The sequence below is a fragment of the Pezoporus wallicus genome, unplaced genomic scaffold (genome assembly GCF_028554395.1).
Source record: "Pezoporus wallicus isolate ANWC-B61680 ecotype Strahan unplaced genomic scaffold, APGP_CSIRO_Pwel_v1 contig_4816, whole genome shotgun sequence".
Classification (NCBI taxonomy): Eukaryota; Metazoa; Chordata; class Aves; order Psittaciformes; family Psittacidae; genus Pezoporus; species Pezoporus wallicus.
This window is the reverse complement of record NW_026640990.1, coordinates 4,767,710-4,789,089: the sequence shown is the minus strand read 5'-3', so window position 1 is coordinate 4,789,089 and position 21,380 is coordinate 4,767,710. Positions and strand designations below refer to the sequence as shown.

At 42.8% G+C, this 21,380-nt stretch overlaps 2 protein-coding genes across 5 annotated transcripts in view; one reads left to right on the top strand and one right to left on the bottom strand.

The window, feature by feature from the left end:
- Positions 1-509: 509 nt before the first annotated feature.
- ZNF365 (zinc finger protein 365) lies at positions 510-19,514 on the bottom strand. Of its 2 annotated transcripts, none has more exons than XM_057421594.1 (4): positions 18,581-19,511; positions 8,776-8,956; positions 6,738-6,775; positions 510-3,000 (listed from the first exon to the last, which is right to left on the bottom strand). In XM_057421594.1, the coding sequence occupies exons 1-4, from the start codon at positions 19,306-19,308 to the stop codon at positions 2,754-2,756; spliced, it is 1,194 nt and encodes a 397-aa protein (XP_057277577.1). In that variant the 5' UTR covers positions 19,309-19,511; the 3' UTR covers positions 510-2,753. The 2 variants fall into 2 exon arrangements, with proteins under 2 accessions (XP_057277577.1, XP_057277578.1); XM_057421595.1 differs by lacking the exon at positions 510-3,000 and adding an exon at positions 5,944-6,103 and having other exon boundaries at positions 18,581-19,514.
- RTKN2 (rhotekin 2) overlaps positions 18,880-21,380 on the top strand; it is a 49,704-nt gene continuing 47,203 nt past the window's right edge. For all 3 annotated transcript variants that reach the window (XM_057421593.1, XM_057421592.1, XM_057421589.1), the window contains exon 1: positions 18,880-19,020. The gene's annotated coding sequence lies outside the window, so the exon portion shown is untranslated. The remainder of the gene's footprint in view (positions 19,021-21,380) is intronic.

The following is a 21,380-nucleotide window of genomic DNA, read 5'->3' as shown; positions in this document are numbered from 1 at the left end:
GAGCGCACATTGACGCTGGCTCATGTTCTCAACAGGAATCTGGCTCCCCTGTGGGAAAACCTTTCTTTCCAAGTCTAACCAGGGAGATACCTGATGGAATGATGACTCAGCAAGTGGCAATGTGTGAAGGACACTTTACCACCTACATTCCCAGGATCCCTTTTGCCCTTAATTCCCTTCACCTCACCCTTCCTTCCACTCCTTCCTCCACCTCACCTCTGCTTTTGGCAGGTTATCTGACCATGTAGGTTACCTCAAGAACAATTTTCATGCATCATTAGAGTAGGAGAGGGGCAGGTGACATGTGCAAGGTATGTGGGCAAGGTGCTGTAGCTGTCTTTCAAGTTAATCTGTAATGTTTTGATAGATCACAGCCCAGCTTCACTGACGTCGTGTTTTATCTGAGGAATAAACAGAAGCCCAAGCAGGGCAGCTGTTTCTTGTCTTTTTCTCTGCTGTTGATACTTTTGCAAGAAACATTGTATTTCACAGTCAAATGACACAGTAACTGAGAAATATATCTTTATTATTAGAATGTTTATATTCTAAAAACTTTTATCTGCGATTACAGTACAATCCAATTACTCTTTAATTAATTAACCTGGCATTTGTTCAGCAAATAACAGTGATTTAGACTTTGAAAAGTTTAAGAACATGCAACTGCTTTTACTCTCTTTTTCTCTTCCTTCCCCAAAAGGACAACTTGCAGTCAAGATTTTGGCGTGATAGATAATAAAATAAACATCTCATTTGTGAACTTGTAGTTGCACTTAACTTTGGTGACTAACAACATAGATAGGCATTTAAAAATAAAAATATTCTTTCAGTGTCAAGTGGATAAAGGAACATGAATATTTCTAAAGTTCACCTTCATTATCTTCAAAAAGGGTGATTCTTTTCAGGTTTGTAAAAGGATGGGTGAAGCAACAGAAAAGATCAAGGATGTTTCTAGTTTGTGGCTTGCCTAAGAAAGTTGTTGTAACACATGATCTGAGCCAAGCCCATGCAACACAATTAACAACTCCTTTGCACCACACACAATGCCTAGCATAAGTCCAAGTGTGGCCTTGTGACACAGTTAAATAAATATGAAAATGTCATTACAACCTAAAAACCTGAATTGGTTTTACACTGTGACTTTCTACTGAAACAATGTTGTGAAACTTTAAACATCTATCTGATTGTTCCATATACAATATTTAAAATAAAAGTGAGGAATACTACTCTCTTCACTCTGCTACTTTCTGGGAGTCCTGTACACTGACAAATGTATGACATCTGTAGTTACCTGATCCTAGCTGACTGATTGGTCATCTTCTGCTTTAAAAATATTGCAACTCAAGTGCTTATTGCAGCAGTAATCCTAGTGATACACTGTCTTCTAATACCCAGTTCTGCTTACAGTCATAGTTATAAAAAATGAAAAACATTTTTCACAAATCTTTGTACACATACTGTAAAAATCACCTTCCACATAAACAATTTACATCTGTTATGAGCATTTAAAAAATAAATTACACAGACTCGTCTCATCTATCGTTTCTTTTACTTGAGAAAACAAATCTCATCAGTGACATCAACAGGATGTTCATATCTGTAAACATGGCATGAGGTTTCATGTTACCAAAAAAATGTACACACAAAAAAAATCTTGATAAATACTCTGATAAATAAGGATCCTGTTAATTGGCACAAAGCAATGTAAACATGTGCATTCCTATCCTGCATTCATCTCTAATTTCCATGTTCTTGGGTTTCAGTTGAAATTCAGGGATCTCTTGGCCCTGTAAAATTCTTCAGAGATAAAAACGTGGAGGGTTTCAGTTATGATCATAGCAATTTTAGGCCTCTCGTGCCTAAAACCAAGCACAGGAATTGAATGTGGTACCACGCAACATAATATATTGCTTTAGCTGTTCACTTGCTGCACCACAGCTGATAACCTGCTGCTGGTGCTTGGTACTGAAACTTCTCCTCTGCCTCAGTGCAGCCCGTGCTTGTCAGGGCCACAGTACCAGTTTCTGATTTCCTCGCTAAGTGACACCAGAGGCTGGTACATATGACAAAGCCATAAAGCTTCTGGAATTTGCAAGCTATTCTTGAGACACCGGAGCAGCCCAAACCTGTACCAACAGACAACGTAGCTGCTGGCAGGACCGAGCTGGTTTATGTATGTAATAAAATATGTAAATACACCCAACTGGGCCTATGGCAGAAAATCAAGGGTAGCTATCTACCTGCTATAAACAGCCTTCAAGCAACTCAAGTAGATGCTCTGCATCTAAGTGTATCTGTGCAGGTAACAGTTAATCATTGATCTTATACCTACCTAAACTGAAAGATTGAATATTTAGGTGCCGATTAAATGGATTCTTCTGAACTTCAGCAACAGCACAGATGGAAATAAATTACCAAGCCACATGCTGCCACTGAAATAATTAAAACATACAGCCACAGTACTGCCCAGCAAGGTAACTGCAGTCATTTAAAACAAGCTATATAAATAAATAAATGAATAAATAAATAGAAAAACCTCCATGTAAACTGAATAAAATGTCCCTTCTCTTATAGCACCCAAAGAGGGAATGGCATAACTAAATAATATAAATCTTTCATACTATATATATTTCTATATATTATATCTGATATGTTTTGGCATGGCCAGATAGGAAAAAGTAGGATGACTATTAATTCATTCAGTATTTGTTCAGTTGAAGTCAAGCTCCTGTGTTACAATATATTGCTAACCATTCCTATAGTGGTTTGGCTTTTTTACCCATCTTCGATTTTGTGCTCACTTTCCTGGCAGAGCAGACTTGTTCACCTTTCTTTTGTGTTCTCCATATTTCTCTTGAGCAATCAATAGGTTCATAGAAGCACTTCACTGGCTGCAAGCTGTTTTTTTCATCTTTTGTCTTTTTCAGCAAGATTCTTCCTTTTTGAAAGGAATGAGGCTTTGCATCAGGAATGTTATATGAAGCGTGTTGACTTCCTCGGCTCCTGAAATTAATAACAATTATTAATAACTATTATTCAGTCTTGCAAAGTGGTAGGTCCCCAGAATGTTCCAAACCCATATGTTTTTTAAGACAGAAATAGCCTTGGTTTACAGAACCAGGCTGAAAGTAAAAAACAGAGTTGCAACAACTCCTACATGCGTTGCTGGTGGACTCTTTATGCATTGTCATCTACACTTTTATTCAGGTAGAGTTCTGCTGATCTTGGAGTGCTGAGACATTACTGAGGTCTATAGTCTCATAATTTGGTGATCTACGGGGATTTTAAAGATGCCCATGTTCACAGCAACCTTCTGCAAAGAATGAACATCCCATGGTCTTTGGAAGACCACCCAGCACCAGTAATAGTACAAAGTGCAGGTACTCCAGGAAATTCTTGGTGAGATCTCAGAACTTCCCTGGACTGTGGCCAAGGCCCAAGGAACGGCTGCTATTAATGGCGAATAGCTCAGGAAACGCCACACTCTACCTGTGTGCTAGGCCCCTATCTAGGGAAACTTTAGCTTTGCTTTCAGGATTTGATTTAAAACAGAAGAGGAGAGTGCAATACAGAAAATGGTGGGAAAAGGGGTATGAAAACTTACAGGGCAAAGTAAGCTGAATTCTTTGTTCCTGTGATGGTTCAAGCCCAGCAGGACTTCCTGAAATTGGTGTGCTGAGGTAGAGAGCCAGCACAGTGCCTAGTGCTGCAAAGGCTGAACCATGCCCTCTTACTCTGAAATATTGAAACTGCAGTTCCACAGTTCAGCTAAGTAAGATCATTACAGTCCCTTTTAATGTAATCTTGAAATGTTTTACTGCTGATACATGTAGTGTTACAGCAGCACGACAAATGTAAGGCACCAGCTCATGTCTGCCCAGCTACTGTGACTGAAGCAAAGTACAGATGTGCCGATGTACAAGTTGATCTCTTAAGGGTTCCCGTAGGGCTATTTTCCATAGCTCATTATTTCTGGAAACCATGTATCTGTTATACTACTTCACCTGGAAGTTAAACAATATTGATCACTTGACAGAGCCAGTTTTGGAAAAAAGCACTTTTGTTCAAGTGTGTACAGTGCAAGTGCACTCCTGCTCTTCAAAAAGACCAGAGGGGTGTCAGGAAAACATCTGTTGGTGGGAGGCAACGAGTGCCAGTTAACAGCTCAGGAGCCTTACCCATGGAACACTTTTACCTGCCTGGCAGCTTTGACAACCAGACTTCACTATGGGGAAGTCTTGGGGGGGATGTGCAGAAATGTCACACAGGTCCAAGCTGGAGTTTGCAGGCACGGTGCCATGCTGGCCTGGTGGAGGCCTGCGCTCTGATCACTTGCTAGGGGTTAGAAATTACTTGTGTAAATGCACAAGGGTTGGCCATTATGGTTTATCATCACTTGGGCACTGTTTGTTACAGTTGCTAGTAGTGTTATTAGTGTGAGTTGTTAAAAGATGTACTGCTCTGTTTTTCTCAGATGTTGTCACGGTGAAAAAGTTACATCGCAAAGCACAAGCAGGCATTATCACAGGTGATTGCAGATGATGTTAGGCACTCCTCTGCTGTACTGAGTAATGCTATTAAAACCAGAAGAAGGTCAAGGTTAGTATGATCAGAGGGGATTGTCTAAAAGAGCTAAACTGTATTTAAATGGAACGAGTTTATGGTAGGGAAGATGGGATGTCTGTCTCTAATTCACAATCAGCGTAAGAAAGCACCTAAGGTGGATGAAGATGCAAGTAATGCACAGGAAATGCAATGCTGCCGGCTCCAGATACAAGAAATGTTTTCTTCTTGAAAGTGGCAGCTCCTCAATACAAGTGACTGAAAGTCTGAACTTCTACTCAAACATATTCATAATCTGTCACATTATGGAAAAAGACTGAAATAATGTGACTAAATGCACCCCATTGCCCCAGGCACTTAAGAACAATCCTATTCTTGCTTCATTTCACAAACATTAAGTATTTTTCAAGAAAAGCCTCATGATTCTAAGAGACCCATTTTTTAGCTTCTTCACAATGCGAGCCGGCGTTTAAAGTTGATTTAGGCACAGATGTGCCACAAGTCTCAGTGCCTTTGAGAAACAGCTAGCAAACATCAGCAAGGGACTGCCATGCCCTCAATGGGGCATTTCCTGAAAACAGCTGGGAGAGACTGCAGAAAAGGAATTGGGAAGCAAAGTGGAGGCACTGGAGCAAGAGAGACTACAAGTCCAGCCACTGATCCCAAATAACGTAAGCCATCAGTGGCCTCAAACCCCCTGAGATTACACTGATTTTTCTGGATGGGTAATAACACTTCCCAGTTTTTTTTTAACTGGTAAATATCATTAAAACCTCATCTGATGTGGTGAATGCAAATGCTGGATTCATCACCAGAACAGGGAGAGCAAAATAAAACTTCCATACCCCTCTGAGCATCCTCTCCTCTACCCTCCTTGCTTTACAGGACAAGTAGGGATATTTTTAATCTGGTAACTCCAAATAAAGGCTACTACTGAATTCTAGTTTTTAAAGCATCTTTTCAAAGGAAAAGTGTATCATTAGTTAAACAGAAACCTCTAAACAATTTCATTTATGCCTTTGAACTATTTGCCAGCAATGACTGGGTTTTACCAAATGGCATTATATTTAGACCAAAGACTTGTCAGTATCTCACCAGGTCACTAGTTATATTTTAATTCTATTTTCCTTGATTCCAATCATATTAAGACATCTAGAAGCCTGAAAAGCATATACACAGTCGACTCAAAGTCTACTTTGGCCAGTCAGGTTTTTCAGAATCTCAAAATCAGTAGGTAAAAAAAAAGCTATAAAAGCAGTAAGAAGTAGAAAAACTAAAGCTAAAGCCCCATGCTGTTAATGCAAACACTGCTTATTAGCAAAAGGGTACTTGGCCAGTTGCCTGCTAGGACTAAGATATATGGGAAAAAAAACAAAACCAACCAACCAACGAGCAAAAAGCTCCCTCCCAGCAGGCTATACATTGCATTTTCAGTTTATTTTCCAGCTCATCCATCTGTTCATGTGTGTCTCAGTCTTCCAGTAATTCTTGAACCTGTTGGTCAGACACAAACAAATCTGGCAGAGGGACAGAAGTCCCAGACCTGTGGTGATGCAACAAGTTAAGTTTCATGGAAATGGGAAAAGGACCCAAACTCATGTCCCTACCAAGAAAGTTGCCATCAGCACGCATTATGCTCCAAACCAGTCACTGGGACTCGTGACCAAGTCACAAAGACATGGCAAACCAGCCCTAATTAGTTCTGCTGCTCCCAAGACAGCTGTCTGAGTAACTTGAGATGTTTTTATTGCTCATACTTTGTTGGGGCACTTGTTTGCTTACATGTGACTTTTAAGACAACAGTATTACTGTCAGTTAGGAAATGACAACTGTTTCTCTCCTACCTACAGAATGATATTTTCATCTGAAACTTGGCTTGTGTTTGCTGAAAAGGTTCAACTACTCCAGCTTTGCAAGAAGCTATTACAGTCAGCAGGACAGAGTCATTCATTTAACAGATTTTTTTTTTTTTCAAATAATATCTGATTTTAGTTTTGATTTAGCAGAAGTCTGGTTTTATTCTATTACATGACATAATATAGATCATATTCGGTTATAGAACCTGATTCAAACCCCACCTGACTGAGGCTTCTGGATAACATGAAATGCAAAAGCAGGAATGTAAGTATGTCAAATTAGTGTATTTAAGTAAGAGAAAAATAAAAAGATATACATACAGGCATCTGGGTTTCTTATTTAACGAAATGTCTGTAAGCTGAAAAGAAAACAGAAACAGGTTATTAATATTAATATTAAATTATTAAGTAATTAAAGCGCAGCGATAAAATAGGTGCAGTCTTCAAAATCATATTTCCATTCTCACCTGCTGTTAAAACCAGAAGAATATTCATGAAAGAAACTGAGAAAAAAACCACAAACTTGTACAGATTATTACTCCTCCATCTTATTACATCTGTTTTAAAAATTTGTAACGTATGAGTTGTTAGTGGTTGGATGTTTTTCCCCATTATTTTTATCACAACTATAATCAAAGTAAATTGCTAAAGTAGTGTGGGCTGAACAGCGATCGTTCACATGAGATTAAACAGTAAGGATACAATGAGAAGTAATTATCGTGTTCAAGAGAATTAATAAGGGACACTGCCTGAATAAGCTGTATTAAATTAACTTTCTCTCAGAATGTTTAATTTTGCAGTGATACGTTTCCTTTACACAAGCAGCTAGGAAACTCCAGCTATGAACCCTTGGCTTTGCTTACAGCAGCACTGAAGGGTGGACGGCAAGAACACAAGTGTTTCTCCCCCTTTCCACTCCTAATCCTGAGACCAGCTACGGACAGCATAGCCTCAGTGCCAGCAAAACTTTGCATGACTTCATTTTTCTCAACAGTTTGGTTCATAGTGTTGAAACACTTTGTCTAGTCCCTCTTTTAGTGGGGGTCACGAAAGGAGGTGTTTAATGCCAGCTCAGCTCTAATAGGTCTGGGTACTGAATCAGTTCTTTGTACTGATCTCCCATCAGTGCAACTAGACTGAGCCTTTGAATATCATTTAATGAAGTCACTGAGCCAAGCAAGTCAGATCTGGCATCTGAAAATGATTTTGTTCTTGTAAATGTTCCCTCTGTCCCTGCTATTGTCCAGATTTTGCAGATGGATTTTTGTCCAGCCTAACTTTGTTGTCATCTGTCTTGGATAGCGTCTGGAGCCACCTCATAGTGTGCTTTTCTGTAATTACTTCCTGAAGGTCAGGCTGGTCAATATTTGGATGCATGACCTTAGAGGAATGCTGAAGTCACTCAGAAAGCAGGGCAGTTGCCTCAAAAATTAGTGTCTTCTCCAAAGGACACTGCTGAGACAGGAATCCCAGTAAAGATATCAAGAGCAGAGGAGATGATTTAATACTGAGGCTCATCCTTACGGTCCCCCTCAGTGTTTTCACAGACACTGTTTGAGCTGTTCTTTGCTAGATTTTAGCACACCTACATTTATTCAGGTCTTTATCTAAAGCTCTTTTGGAACTTTTCTTTCCACCACTGAATACCTAACCAGTGCTGTGCATGATCAAATGCCTTTCGTCTCACGTCCTAGGATGAGCATTTAGCATAAACAGCACGGGGTATTCATTTAACTGAAATGTTCTTTGGAAGTGATGTGGCTAAAACTTGCCATATAAATGTAATGCGTTGTAGGGAAAATACTTAGCTTAAGTATTAATAATGAGGGCATTTAAAGAAATAATGTAGTTTAAAAACCAATGTTCAGACATTTTTGGTTACTAATCGGTGGGGTACAGGCTTGTAAGAATCCATTTCTAAATGCCCCATGATAGGTAATTAAAGCAAGATGATCTGCCAGCAGGTAGACATGTCCTCTGTAGGGATCCACATCTTTCCTGAAAACCTTCAGACATCTCCAAAAAACTGCCAAGTCACTCAGTGACACGAAGGAAAGTGTTTATTGCAAAGGTAACAGCAGCAAGAGCCAAAGCTGGGAGGGAAAAAAATCTGGCAAATATTTCATGATTCTCTGCTCTGACACGTTTGGCTACTGCTGCTCTTGCAGTCCCTGCTCCTTTCACTCATGTGAAGTGGAAGTATAAAACATCAGTAAAACACACCTGAAGAAACATTTCACGAATCCAGATCTGTTTTGAGTGGCAATTAACCTAAGCCACTGATTCCATATGTATTCAAACTCAAGTACTTTCCTTCTGGTAGAGGGTGACAATGAAGGGAAGGGCTTTGCTGGCTTACCACGTGCTCGCTGACATCGGTGTGGTTGCACACCACCTGCTGATTTTGGTAATATTCTAGCTGCCTTTCTGCCAGATCCACACGCTGCAACAGATTCTCGATGAAGTGCTGGAGCCTGGCCTTTCCCCGCACTTCTTTTTCTGCTGCTTCTTCCAGGAAGTGGTTGAAAGTAACAACTTCTCTGCAGGACAGAAACATTGCAATGTGGCCACATTAAAATAATGGAAAAGGCCCTTGACTCACTGCTGTCAAAAATTCACTGATGCTTCTCCATTTTTTCATGGCAATAGCTCATGGTGGCTAATTACTGTCATTCATTCACCTCTATTAAAAGATTTCAACATTACTGTAGACACAATGAGTATCTGGAAAACTGAATACAAAATGTGAGCTTATGGGCAATGGGTTTGGGGTTTTTTGTCGCATTATTATGTCTCTTAGAAATAGTGCTTAGTGGTCCACAGGGTAGAAATGTCATTAAGCATCACCTCTTGAGGTACCTGGAGACAACTACAGCCACTTTCTTTTTTTTTTTTTTTAACTTACCCTTGTGAATATCAGCCTTGAAACATGAAGAGAAATGGATGAACCCCCAGATTCATCTTCCCGGTTTATCACAATCTTACAATGGTAGTTTAATGTTGCTACTGAGATGGTTCCTAACTTAAAGGAGCTACTGTGGCCATTAAACTTATTTTTGGCTGCAATCCTGCAAGTACATCAAAGTGCAGTGTTATGATCTGGAGCTAGTGGGAACACGGGAGATTAACAGATAATCTACAGATTACAGACCAAGGAGTATGTGCATGGGAAGAATGAGTTTTAGGTCAGAAGTTTAGAAATATTCCTTATCTGGTAAAAACTGGAGGAAACAGATTGCACCACTGACTGTGAAAGGTCCCAGCTCTGTACTGAGACACAGCTCATTGTGAAGTGCTCTGCATACTGTCAGTTTTCTATCGGTAATCAGGCCACCATTTGGCCCTCTGATATCAGAGGAGTTTCTAGGTAGGAGAATTTTGGTTACAGAGTGAAGCATGTATTATGAAAATTGGCAAATCTGAGATTGTAGGCTTCCCAGTTAATGAATGCCTGGATAAACAGTTCCTGCTCTGCCAATGGAACCATGTCAATTTTTGCTTTGTACAAAACTGAGGGGGTGGGACTTGGGGGAACCAATGCCTGCCAAACAGGAAGGGCATGACTGCTTTGCAGAAATAGCTATACCACAGCACAGTGCAGGAAGAGGCTGTCTGCATGGCTGATCTAATGGTAGGTAATGAGGTAAAGCAAGCATGTATTGTTTGGATGAAGTGCATCGATGAATCTTATATTAACTCACCCACAAAATCTGTCTTAAGAAACAGACAAGTACATTGTTGTTAAGCTTAGCTAATCAATTCCATTTCAAGGCTCTGTACAGTTTCTATGATTATTAGCTTGCCAGTCACTGAGGAATGCTTAGGAAGAAGCCAATCTAAACTCATTAAGGTCAATTTTAGGGCTTTATTCTCACCACACTTAAATCATTGTAACTTCTTTGATTTCATGATACCACTATAGGTTTGTGTTAGCGCAGGAGCAACCTGAAGCCTCTGGCACTCTGTCAGGCTCCTCTTTTACAGCTGACAGGAAGCTCCAAAGGACAGAAATTCGGCAGGTTGGCTCCAAATCCCTTACCCCTTGGGTAAGGAAGGAGAATTGCATGTGGCCCTCCAGGCTGCTGGCTCTCTATGTGAGAAGGCTGGGCAAAGCCCAAAACCCAAAGCCCAAAACAAGGGTATCCCTCCGGGGGCCACAGTCAGCTTGTGTGTTGTGCTACAGCGTGAGGCCGCATACATTGAGTACCTGGCATTTGTTTTCTAAAGCATGATGGCTTCAGGAATGCTAACATTTGCAATTATCTCAGCAAAGGTAATTAAAAAGCATTCATTAATTGCCTGCTCCACAGCATGAATCACAGATTTTCCTTTCCTTCAAGGATCTCCTTAGTCAGCTGTGCCATAAGGAGGACAGGGGGAAGCAGAGGGTTGTTTTTTTTAAGATTTAGCTGACTATCAGGAGGAGAACAGACACTAATGTCAATAAATTCCCTAGTATTTTCCTTGCTTTCTAGACTACTCAAGATAACTTGGCATCCTACGTGTCATTATTTGTAGGAACTGTTTTTAGCAGCAATAGCATCATTTTCATATTTTTTCTCTGTTTAGCTGCTCTGTACAGCCTATAAAACACTTTTAATAACTTCCATCTAAAAATTTTCCTTTGGACTGGAATGGTAACCTGCATGCTGTAAATTCCCTTCAGAAAGACAGAAGCCAAAATATACCCACCCACTAGGTCTCAGTCGCATGCTTTGTCCTGATAGGCAGCACTTCTGTCAGTTCAGCTACTTCCTTTGTTTCCACTTCATTCTCATCTCTCAGAACATCAAGCCCTGAGGAGTGACTGCTAGTAAGCCTCTCTACTTGCTCCAACATTTTGTCCTCAGAGAGCTTGCTCTATGCACAGCTGTGCCTTGGTTACCCGAAGGGAGCTCTGAGAATTTTACTCTCTTCCCACCATGAACAACAGGAAGATATTTCAGAGAAGTTGTGCAGTTTCCTGCAGCTGCTGTTTATCTGTTTAATTGCCTTTCTTGTCTCATGTAGTTTCCCAGACTTTTTCTTGGCCATACTGATGACCTTCTCTCTTCAATTCTGTTTCTAGATACTTTGTATATGTTATTTTACTTGCAATTTATTTCTTCAGGCCTCTGCCAAGTTTTTGGGGATTATGTAATACAATTTCTCTCTTTTACTCTCAGCCCTTCTGCGTGTGGAAAGATGGATGTTCACATAAGTCAGATGCTGCTCCTCATGAAGTCAGGGGGAAGCTGAGCTCGTGAATACTGTGGGGCCCACTTGGTAGAGGCATAAACCAGACACAGCAGCATGGGCCTACTAGGCTCTGTGTCTTGACAGAACAGCCCTGTCAGCAGCACTCACCTGAAACAGGAATCATTTGTTAAAGCCCAGCTCAGACCTGAAGCACTGCCCTTTCTAATGAGAGGCCTCTGCTACCCTGTACTGACTATTCTACATCTAGAGCACTGCTGCTCTATTGAGAAAAGGTTATGTGGCATTATTAACTCCCCTTTTGACCTACTCTGCTCTCAGCATCATCTCTTTCCCACTCTGCTCTGCTCCTCTATATCCATCAGCCTTCAGCCTCCTGCCCTTTTTCACTCAGCTGCACCCTGGCACTTGCTTTAGCACTGGATCCTGATACTAATTTTTTTGAGGAGTAAATGATGCTCAGCACAGCTTGGATCTCTGTAAATCTCTGTAATGAACAGAGATTTCATCTGTTTGCTCATAGTTTACTGTATTAATATTAAGGTATGTAGTATAGCAAAATGTTTTGTTAAAGGGCTGTGACTGAGCAGTAGGGAAAAAGGTGGGGCTCTTTTTTCATCATGGGTGCTCTTGACAGACAAAACCTTTTAGGAAGAGAGATCACTGCTGCTGCTCAGAAAGCAGAGGGTACCTCAAACTGCCAGGAGCTTGTGGAGACAGGGTGAGGCAAGCGAGCAGGAAAGACAAGGGGGATACACCCTGGGAGGTGTCCAAGAGGAGCAGGAGGTGCCTGTACTGCCAAACTGCTGGACAACAGATCTTCCCAGGGCCAGAGGAGTTAGGGGGAAACACTGCAGTGCAGCAGCAACTCAGAGATGCTCAGCAATAAAACCAAGTGCAGAGGCAAGGAATCACTTTAGACAAGAAAGACTTGCTACCAAAGCATTTATTTTAATCTGAATCTGCCAGTGAGTGAACCTGTTAGAATTAACCAGACTTAAGTAATTTGGTGTTTCACATTCCAACTGCAGCCTAACTGCCCTCTGCAGATAGCCTGCCTTAAAACTTACCCTGAAACCTTCTTTATGGAGGCTGTGTCCTAAACCGGAATGAGATGTGATAAATAAATTGTAATTCACAGGACTGACTAGGTGACAATTATTCTTCTGCCTTTACCACATAGGACTAGTAAGCTGCAGTTCTTTCTTACTGGAGCAGTTGCTGGCATGTGGACCCTGAAAATACCCTTTGTATTTGTATGGCTTTCAGCAGTTAGGTATGTGATACACAGAGTAGATGCAGAGGCTGGGACAGATCCAGCTCCTTAACAATTGACAAGAAGGGCTAATATTTCTCATATTGAAACCAAGCCCTCCTACAGATGCATAACACTGGTCCCAGGGCTATTTACAGCACCTTCAACACCTGCAACTATTCTGTAGGTGGAGTCAAACATGAGGCTCTATGCAGATTCTGCACCCAAGTATCAAACCACTTTAGAGAACTGTATTTGGAATAAGTCTGCCTGAAATTAACAGAAAACCAAACACTTCTATTATTTTACCTGAAGATGGGGAAATTCCTACTACAGTAAATACTAAAGTGATTTAATAATGAAAATATTTAGTATGTACATTCATTAAGTATTAACAACACTGACCTCATCCATCATCCTATTGGTGTTATTGCCTGAAGGCTGCTATCTGCTGTTCATTAGGTTTCACATTCCTACACCACTATCAGCACATTCAATTTAAGTGGTTCACACCTGCTCCTCTCAGAAAGTTATTGAATGGGGGTGACTGGTAGGACAATGAGCTGTACTCTAGATCTGAGCCCTGAATTTACTGGGGTGGCACTGTGAAGATTAAAATGTTTTATTTCACAGAGCCATTCTGTGGGATAGTCATGCTAACACTTGAACCAATGCTGCTGGGGGGAAGCGATCTCTCAAGTGTGAAGATAAAAGGAAACAGGGAAGAGGGATTGGGATCACCTGAAACTGAGGTTGGAAGAATAATGCATAGTTGTGGTTGCATTCTACTTACAGCAAAATCAAAACTGTTTTGTTATACAACTAAAATTTGTACCTTAAGGAAAGCTGTTGTTTTACAGCATAAATTGCAGTGATCTTTAAAAGCCAACTTTTTATCCCATTGTTGAGGTGTTACTTGCACAGATAATTCCATTAATTGCAAATTTAAGGTGAAGTTAGTGGCAGGAATAACTACTTCCCACCACAGCTATTCTGAAATAGCCTCTGCATTCCAGGCTATGCCAGAACCAGATGCATGACCATTCTCAAGACAAACGCATTACACTGGTTAAAGAAACTAGTGTCAGGGATATGGGAATGTACTACATTAATGCTCTGACCCTATAATAAGGGGACAAAGTGAAATTGTTTAAGTCACCATGTCAACTGTAGCTTCCAGTTGAGGACCGTAACATAAAATGCTTACCCTGGTCAGACTTGCTGAAAATCAAACTCTACTGGTTTAATTTTCTTATATAACTTCCAGAAACAAGCCTTTTGGTGTCCTCTAGAAGTTGAGCTCATAGCTGGTTGTAGTTTCAACGATTTTCTTGATATCTTCTTCAACACAGTCTTCTTCCCTTTAGGCAGGCTTCTGTGTTATCTTTAACATCACAATACCCGCTCACGTTGCATTCTCCTTCATCAAACACTGAATAATCCCTTTTGGGGCACACTTTCTAATTAAATCATTCCTTTGCTCAGCAGCTCTGCTGAAAGCTTGACCCTGTAACCATGATTTGTCAAAACTGCCAAAGAGGCTCAACTGAGGCAGGTTGGGGAACTGGGACCTGTCCTTGGTAGCTGTACCTGCTTCTCTAGAACACATACTTTTCTTCCCCCTACAACCCCACGCCCCCCCCCCCCCCAAAAAAAAAAAAAAAAAAAAAAAAAAAGGCTTTGGCCTTTGGACTTTTAAATATAAGAGTAAGTGACACAAGAATGGCTGCTGTAAAACTTTTCTATGCTTAGAGTAATACTACTTCAACTAGGTATTTATTGGTATAGATAGTGTTGTACCTCCACCTGTCCTACCCCTCAACACAGTTCATCTCCATGAGGGCATCATACTAATATAACAGCATGCACCTTCATGCATATTAGCACAACCATTTTTGTCAGGGAACAAAAAAAAATTAGCTAAAAAGATATGTTCACTTAGCACTGCCTTTGCTGGACTGTATGGGCTTCATTTACACACACAAAAAAAAATCAATTGACAAGTCTAAAGAAGTAACCTTATTGACCCTACAAATGCCTCAAATGGGCAGCCCCAAACCTGCTTGGTGGCCTAAGCCAACACTCCTCCCGCTCATGGAATGAGAGGTCAACAGTAAAATCTCATAGTGCTGTCATTTGAAGCTAGTGCTTTGATTAGCAGCAACAATGTAACTCTGAGAAGAATTTACTCCCTGTAAAGTAAGTTTAAAGACTCGCTGCTTGCTTTGAAGAACATACCAGAGAAACCAGCTTCTGACAATATGGCCACTTGGATCACAGTTTTTATGTATCTATCTCAGTGCTTGGTCCAGGCAAAGGCTCAGGACATGGGCTTTTACAGGTAGAACAGAGAGGTCAAAATTAAATTCTATCACATCAAAGTGACCTCTGATCTACTGCCTCTGCTGAGGACTGCCAGTCACAGGAGCGCTAAGTCTGCCTTTGCTAAATTAGGCACAAAGGAAACATGCGAGGCCTACAAGAGCATCATCTTCATATTCAGGAAACCCAGATGTTTAAACAAAGAGTTTAGATCTATCCTCCCTAAGCCTTCTGAGGGCTTCCTAACCAAATTATTCTTGCTAATAGACATTTTTCCTTTCCCTTAGCTTTCCCATTTGACTTCACAATCAGATCCAAAATCAGAGCCATTATCCAAAGTGCGACCGTACCACTATTTTCTGTCATCATCTTATTGTATGGCATTCCTCTAAACAGGAAGTTTCTTAAATCCCAACTTCCTCCCCCTCTCCTCCTTCCCTCCCTCCTACCAATTTATAGGTCAAGAGCAATGGTTCAACCTGCAAATACATCCTCTTCTACCTCCCAGATAGTGTTAATTCTTTTGTTCTTACATGTAGAAGCAGGCCTAGCTTAACAGCCCAGACAAGTCCCTGGGCACATTTTATAAAGGTGAAAATAGGCTGAATTGTTAAATCCAGTCTTATGGATAATTTGATCACTTACGGGGATTGTCCATTCATGTAAGACACTGACAGAGTAGGTGGAAATGGAGGAATACTCTAATATGAGCACAGTACAAACATTTGTAACTTTTTTATCAGAACATTGTTATTAAAGTTATCTGAAGGGATCCCCATAAGAGTTTTCAGCTTCTTCTGCAGAAAAGCCTCCAAAGAAGAGGTTTTGGACCTTATCTAAGGTTTGGACTAGAAGTTTTTTCCTTTTTTGGATAGTTTGCAGGGGGTGTTATTTTTTTGCATGTTTGGCCTTCCCTGATCCAGAGTTTCAGCCATTTTGAGATCTAGAAATGCGTATTGATTATGAACCCTTTCTTGCCTTCACATGCACCATATGCCATAATCTCTGTTATTAGGGACAATTATTGAGAGACCAAGAGAAGACCATTTTTCTTTATTTCCTTAAAAGTTGGATAAGGAGGCATTTCTGAGAAAGCATTTTCTTTTTCCAAAGAAGAAAGAGGAAAAATTTTCAGCTACAGTGGCTCAATACCAATACTAGCTTTGATAAAACTTACCCATATTCACAAGACTGCTTATGAAAAAAACAAAAAAACAAAACACCAAAAAGAACCAAAGAAACTGACGAAAGCATTTATTTCTGAAGGTCAGCAAGTATCAAAGCAGTCCCTAAGGGCTGTCTTTGACTTTCCACAATCTGCAGTGAGAACTCCTGCTTCTGCAGTTTCCATTAAGCAGTCTTGTTTGGCTCTCTAATCATCTGGACTTCTTCCAGAAATCAAAGCCAAATTTGGGATTCTCCTTTTTTGCAGGAGAAAGTTTTTCCAGCACACCAAACAAGTTTTTGAACACACAATGAACTGAATATATAAACAGATCTCAGAACTTACCAGCATCCATGAGAAAACCAGACAACTGCACCACTGTTACCAACATCATGATCATCCTTTCTTCTGCCCTTTACTAGAGCATACCATTCAGTGCTTCCCTGCTGCTGGCACAAATCACCTTCTTAGAAGAGGTAACACTATGGGACTAGGCACAGGCACACTATGACTCCCCTTTTTCCTTCCTTGGTACTCTGGGCTGATGTTCTTTTGTCCTATGCACTAGAATGCATTAGGCCCATTTCCCTTTAGAAATTAACATATTACTGTGTATGTATTGATGCTTTTGCTGCCAGGTTTTTTGATCTTCTTTACTGAAAGCTGAAGCAAGCTAGCAGTAATCCTGGGTACTCAGGTGAAGTCTCTTGTGCAGCTGCCTCTTCTGGTTAGCATTCCTTACCAGTCAAATAACCTTCAGTCTTCCCTGTAACACCAACTTCAGAGCTACCTCCTCATCTGCTCACACATTCACACTACTCCTTAAGAGATGGCTAGAATTCTAACAGCAATCATCTGAGCTCCTGCCCCTTTCCCAAGTTTAGCAATGCCCTAATGGGAAGGACAGGGTTTCCCTCCTTCTCCTTTCATTCAGTGTTCAGTCTTTTCTGCTAGAAAGCAGCCTGCCAAGGGGGAAGCAACCGCTTCCTTGGGCCTTTACCAATACAGTTAAAAAAAAAAAAAAAACACAACTTTTGCTGTCTTGCTCTTTTCTGAGATCAGTGTCCTTTGTCAACCTCCCCATACCATACTCATTCTTTCTACACAGAAAACTCTATTCCCTCCTTCCTCTTTTTCCATGAGCCCTTTTCCTCTGCAGCACTGCAGAACTCGTGTTTTTTCTCTATTGAATGGTTTCTGCTTTCCTACTGATACTGGAGCCATCAGTCTTTTCTTTCTAGTCCTTAGACTACAGGAAGGAATTATGAAAGCCCTGCAAACTTCCTACACTGAACTCCTACGCCACCTTCCTTATTTCTTCCAAGATCAGCGTCATGGCAACTAGTACTTCTCATCTTCCCTTGGCAAGCTGATGAATTGGTTTGGAGGCACTCCATTACCAAGGCTCTTTTTTGCATTCCTGTAAAATAAGTTCTGTTGCTCTGAAGAGCCCAAAAGGTTTCAGCAAGTGCTGAATAAACTAAGTAGTTCATGTATAAATAATATATCAGCTACCACTACATTTTTAATGGCTGCATCACAAACATATTTTTAGATGGCCTAGGTTAGTCAGAATGACTGACATCTGCTTTCCATTCGCATAAAAGTGATTCCAGTTTCACAGTTCTGTGTCCATCTGAAACACGTACTTGGACATGGCCTTTTCAGCACTGATTCCAGTACAGCTTTGCTGCTACATGGGAGTCCACCCCATGCCACAGGCAGCTTGCTGACCATGGAGGGATGACTTCAGAGAGAAGGGTCTATTCAGCATTCTTACATACTTCCTCCAGGACTTATCCACTCACCTCTTCTTAAAAAGAAGATGGATTAGAGGTGTCTGTATAAATTAGATTACATGCTGATGATAGCTTCTACCTGTCCCTATGCCCATGAAACCTGGGAAACAACAGAGGCACTAGAGAGGCTAAAAGTTAGTCACTGGGAAGTCAGGAATGAAAGCCACCTGCTCAGGGAGGTGTCTCCTGCCTTGCAGGGGCATCTGGTAGTTGTTGTCTGTGAGGCTTTGGGGCGTTCTGCCTTGCAGGGGACACGGTCACATGGGCTACATCTCTAGAAATACAGCGATCAGAAGGTGGAGAGCACCAGGCCGTTTCATAATCAGCAAGCGACCAAACCATTCCCTCTGCTCTCCCCCGAAGGCTTTCACTCGCACAGGTGCTGGCCAGCCTGCGCAAAGCCATCAGCTCTCACTTCCCCACTTACTCCTCTTTCCGGTGCAGCTCCTCCTCAGACTCGGTGAGGCGCTGCTTCAAGGCTGCGATCATCTCCACTGCCACGTCCACCTGCCTGCTCAGGGCTCGCTCCCGCCGCTGCACCTCCTGCTTCTTCTGGGACAGCTGCACAAAAGCTGCCCGCACCTCCAGCAGCTCCGCCGTCTTCTGCGCCAGCTCTTTGGTAAGCTTGTCGATTCGCTTCTCAATTGTTTTGTCCACGGCCTCTACCATCCTGTTAAACTTTTCTCTGACATGTGCCTCGAAGGAGGCTTTGGAGTCAGTACCCGGGAGAGCCGGTTTAGAAATCTGCTCGCTGGGTGAGTCGGGAGACACATAGCTTGCAACGTAGGATACGGGCCGTTCAGCTTCCACCTCCAGAGGCTGCCCGCGCTTCGTGCTCTCGCAGGACGCATCGCCTAGAAAACTCAGGTAGGGCGCTTTTTGCTGTATGGCGCTGCCGGGGCTCCCCAGGCTGCCCTGGGGCGCAGGGTCCGGCGGGGAGATCAGCTCCGCGTCTTTCAGGGGTAAAAAGAGGCTGCTCTTGGCCAGGGGGCTTCTCTCCTCGTAGCTGTGGCTGTACTCCAGGTGCACCCGCAGAGAGGAGAGGCTCCTGAACCTGGTGTGGTCGCCGCATCGCGGGCAGCGGAAGGGGAGGCTGACGCTGCCAAGCGGCTCCTGCCAGGGGTGCCTGCCTTCATCCCGGGTCGTCTGTTGCATTCCTCGCCGGGCCCTGGGCGGGAGAAGCAGCCCGCGTCCACGCCCCCCCCCGGGGTCGCGGCTGCCCGGCAGGCCCGCGGGAAACTTGGGAAACTTTCCCGGTGATTTTCAGCGGGATCGCGCCATCGCCGCCGGGGGAGGCGCCCGCCCGGGGACGCACGGCCAGCCGCAAGGCCCCGGTGACGCGACGCGGCTTCGCTCGCTTCAGCCGCCGCCCGGGCCTTGCCGCGGCGGAGCAGGACCGGCAGTGGGCCCTGGCTCTGCGCGGGCCTCAGACGGCCTCCAGATCGTCGCCCCGCTCCGCGGCACTCACGAGACTTGTTGCCGTGGCGGCGCGGCGGCGGGGAGCCGTTTTCAGCAGAGCCGTAAATCAGGCCGAGCCGCCGACACACGCTGCCGCCGCCGCGGGGCGGGGCGGGGCCGGGGCGGGGCGGGCCGGGGGGCGGGGCGGGGCGGGGCGGCTGACAGCGGGAGGAAGGGGCTGGTGAGGCCGCGGGGCCGGGAGGGGGGCAGCGGGTCAGGGATCTGTGGGGCCAAGTGGGGCTGCGAGCAGGGCTGTTCCCTTCCCGGGCAGCCGGCTTGACGTGGTCACCTGGTCTTGGGGTCTGTGGGGCTTTGAGGGCGTCCTGTTGGCCATGGAAAAGCAGTGAGCTGTGGAGGGGTATGTTGGGGAGATGCAGAAGGATAAGACAATTGAAAGTGCTTACACAGCAAGACAAGGCTGACATGAAAATAGGTATAACCTGGCCTTGGCTTTCTGGCAGTAGAATTGTGTATGGTTCTTTAAAACTATATTTAGTAGCCAGGAAGACTTTATTTTTTTATTTATTTCATATGACCCTAATTTAGCTTCAGGATTTAGGGAAGGGGAGTCAGTAGTAACAAGATTTGCATTTTGAGTATGGGGAACAGATGTCATAGAATCATAGTTTGGGTTGGAAAGAACCTTCAAAAGTCTTCTAGTCCACACCCCCTGCAGTGAGCAGGGACACCTTCAACTAGATCAGGTTCCTCAGAGCCCTGTCCAGCCTGACCTTGAATGTCTCCAGGGATGGGGAACCTACCACCTCTCTGGGCAGCCTGCTCCAATGTTTCACCACCCTCATTGTAAAAAATTTCTTCCTTATATCCACCTTAGATCTACATAAATGTAACTGACATTAGAGCTTGCTGCCAATGGGTCTTCTCAATAGGGGAATATGCTTTTAAATTTTCGTTTTATTCCACAGATGTGTGCCTATTTTTGCAAGCTTTCAGAAATGCAAGCAAGTCTGATTGCAGAGTAGCAGCTTTTTTGATGTTCTAGTGAAATACTGCTCTTCTGAAAACCAGTGCTGGAGGCCATAGTGGTAATACACTGCATATTTTTTTATTACTATGGGAGAAAGCACTGTGGTAAAGCTTAATTCTGTACTAATATATCTGTGCCTTGAATGCAATATACAGGCAGAGCCCTGAACGCTGACAAAATCCATGTGCACTGATGGATGCCTTTGATGTGATTAAGACATTCCCAGTAAATGATTCACCAGATGGCATATCAAAAGAAGTTACTCAAATTGCAGTTCAGAGCTTCAGCTAATCTCTGAAGCGTGTGGGCTACCATCCAGGATGCAACTGTTTTGCATGAGTTAGTTGTCCTGTATTACCTTGTCTAAATGTGGTGATTTTACCTTATTCTGTTATCAAGCAATACCAAAAATCCAGAAGGGAGGTCAGGAGGGAACAGTTTTGACCCCTGCTTGCCCCCAAATCTGGGGCCTTTGAAGGAGGCCAACATTGGCAGGACTGGATATATGGATATGACTTTTTTTGGTCCCTATTTTCTTGGCTGTTGTCCTATTTTCCATTATCTCTTTTGTGCCTGCTGCCTTTCTGCCTTCCCCTCCACATTAAGGGAAGGTACTCGGTGCTGATGATCAAAGGTGCAGATAAATGCTATACAAGCGAGTTGAACTTAAGTCTGGTGGAATGCTACCTGAGGCTCCATCCACATTTAGCGGAGGTGACACCCACCACCTCTTCCAGCTGATGGTAACAAGATCCCTCATTGTCTTGGGAACAGAATATGT

What these genes read in the sequence shown, in the direction of transcription:
- ZNF365 (XM_057421594.1), bottom strand. Translation starts at nt 19,308, where the DNA reads ATGCAACAGACGACCCGGGATGAAGGCAGGCACCCCTGGCAGGAGCCG. An exon ending in GAGCTGCACCGGAAAGAGGA is followed by an intron (nt 8,957 to 18,580) that starts GTAAGTGGGGAA and finishes TCTGTCCTGCAG; the next exon opens with AGAAGTTGTTACTTTCAACC. An exon ending in CCGATGTCAGCGAGCACGTG is followed by an intron (nt 6,776 to 8,775) that starts GTAAGCCAGCAA and finishes TTTTCTTTTCAG; the next exon opens with CTTACAGACATTTCGTTAAA.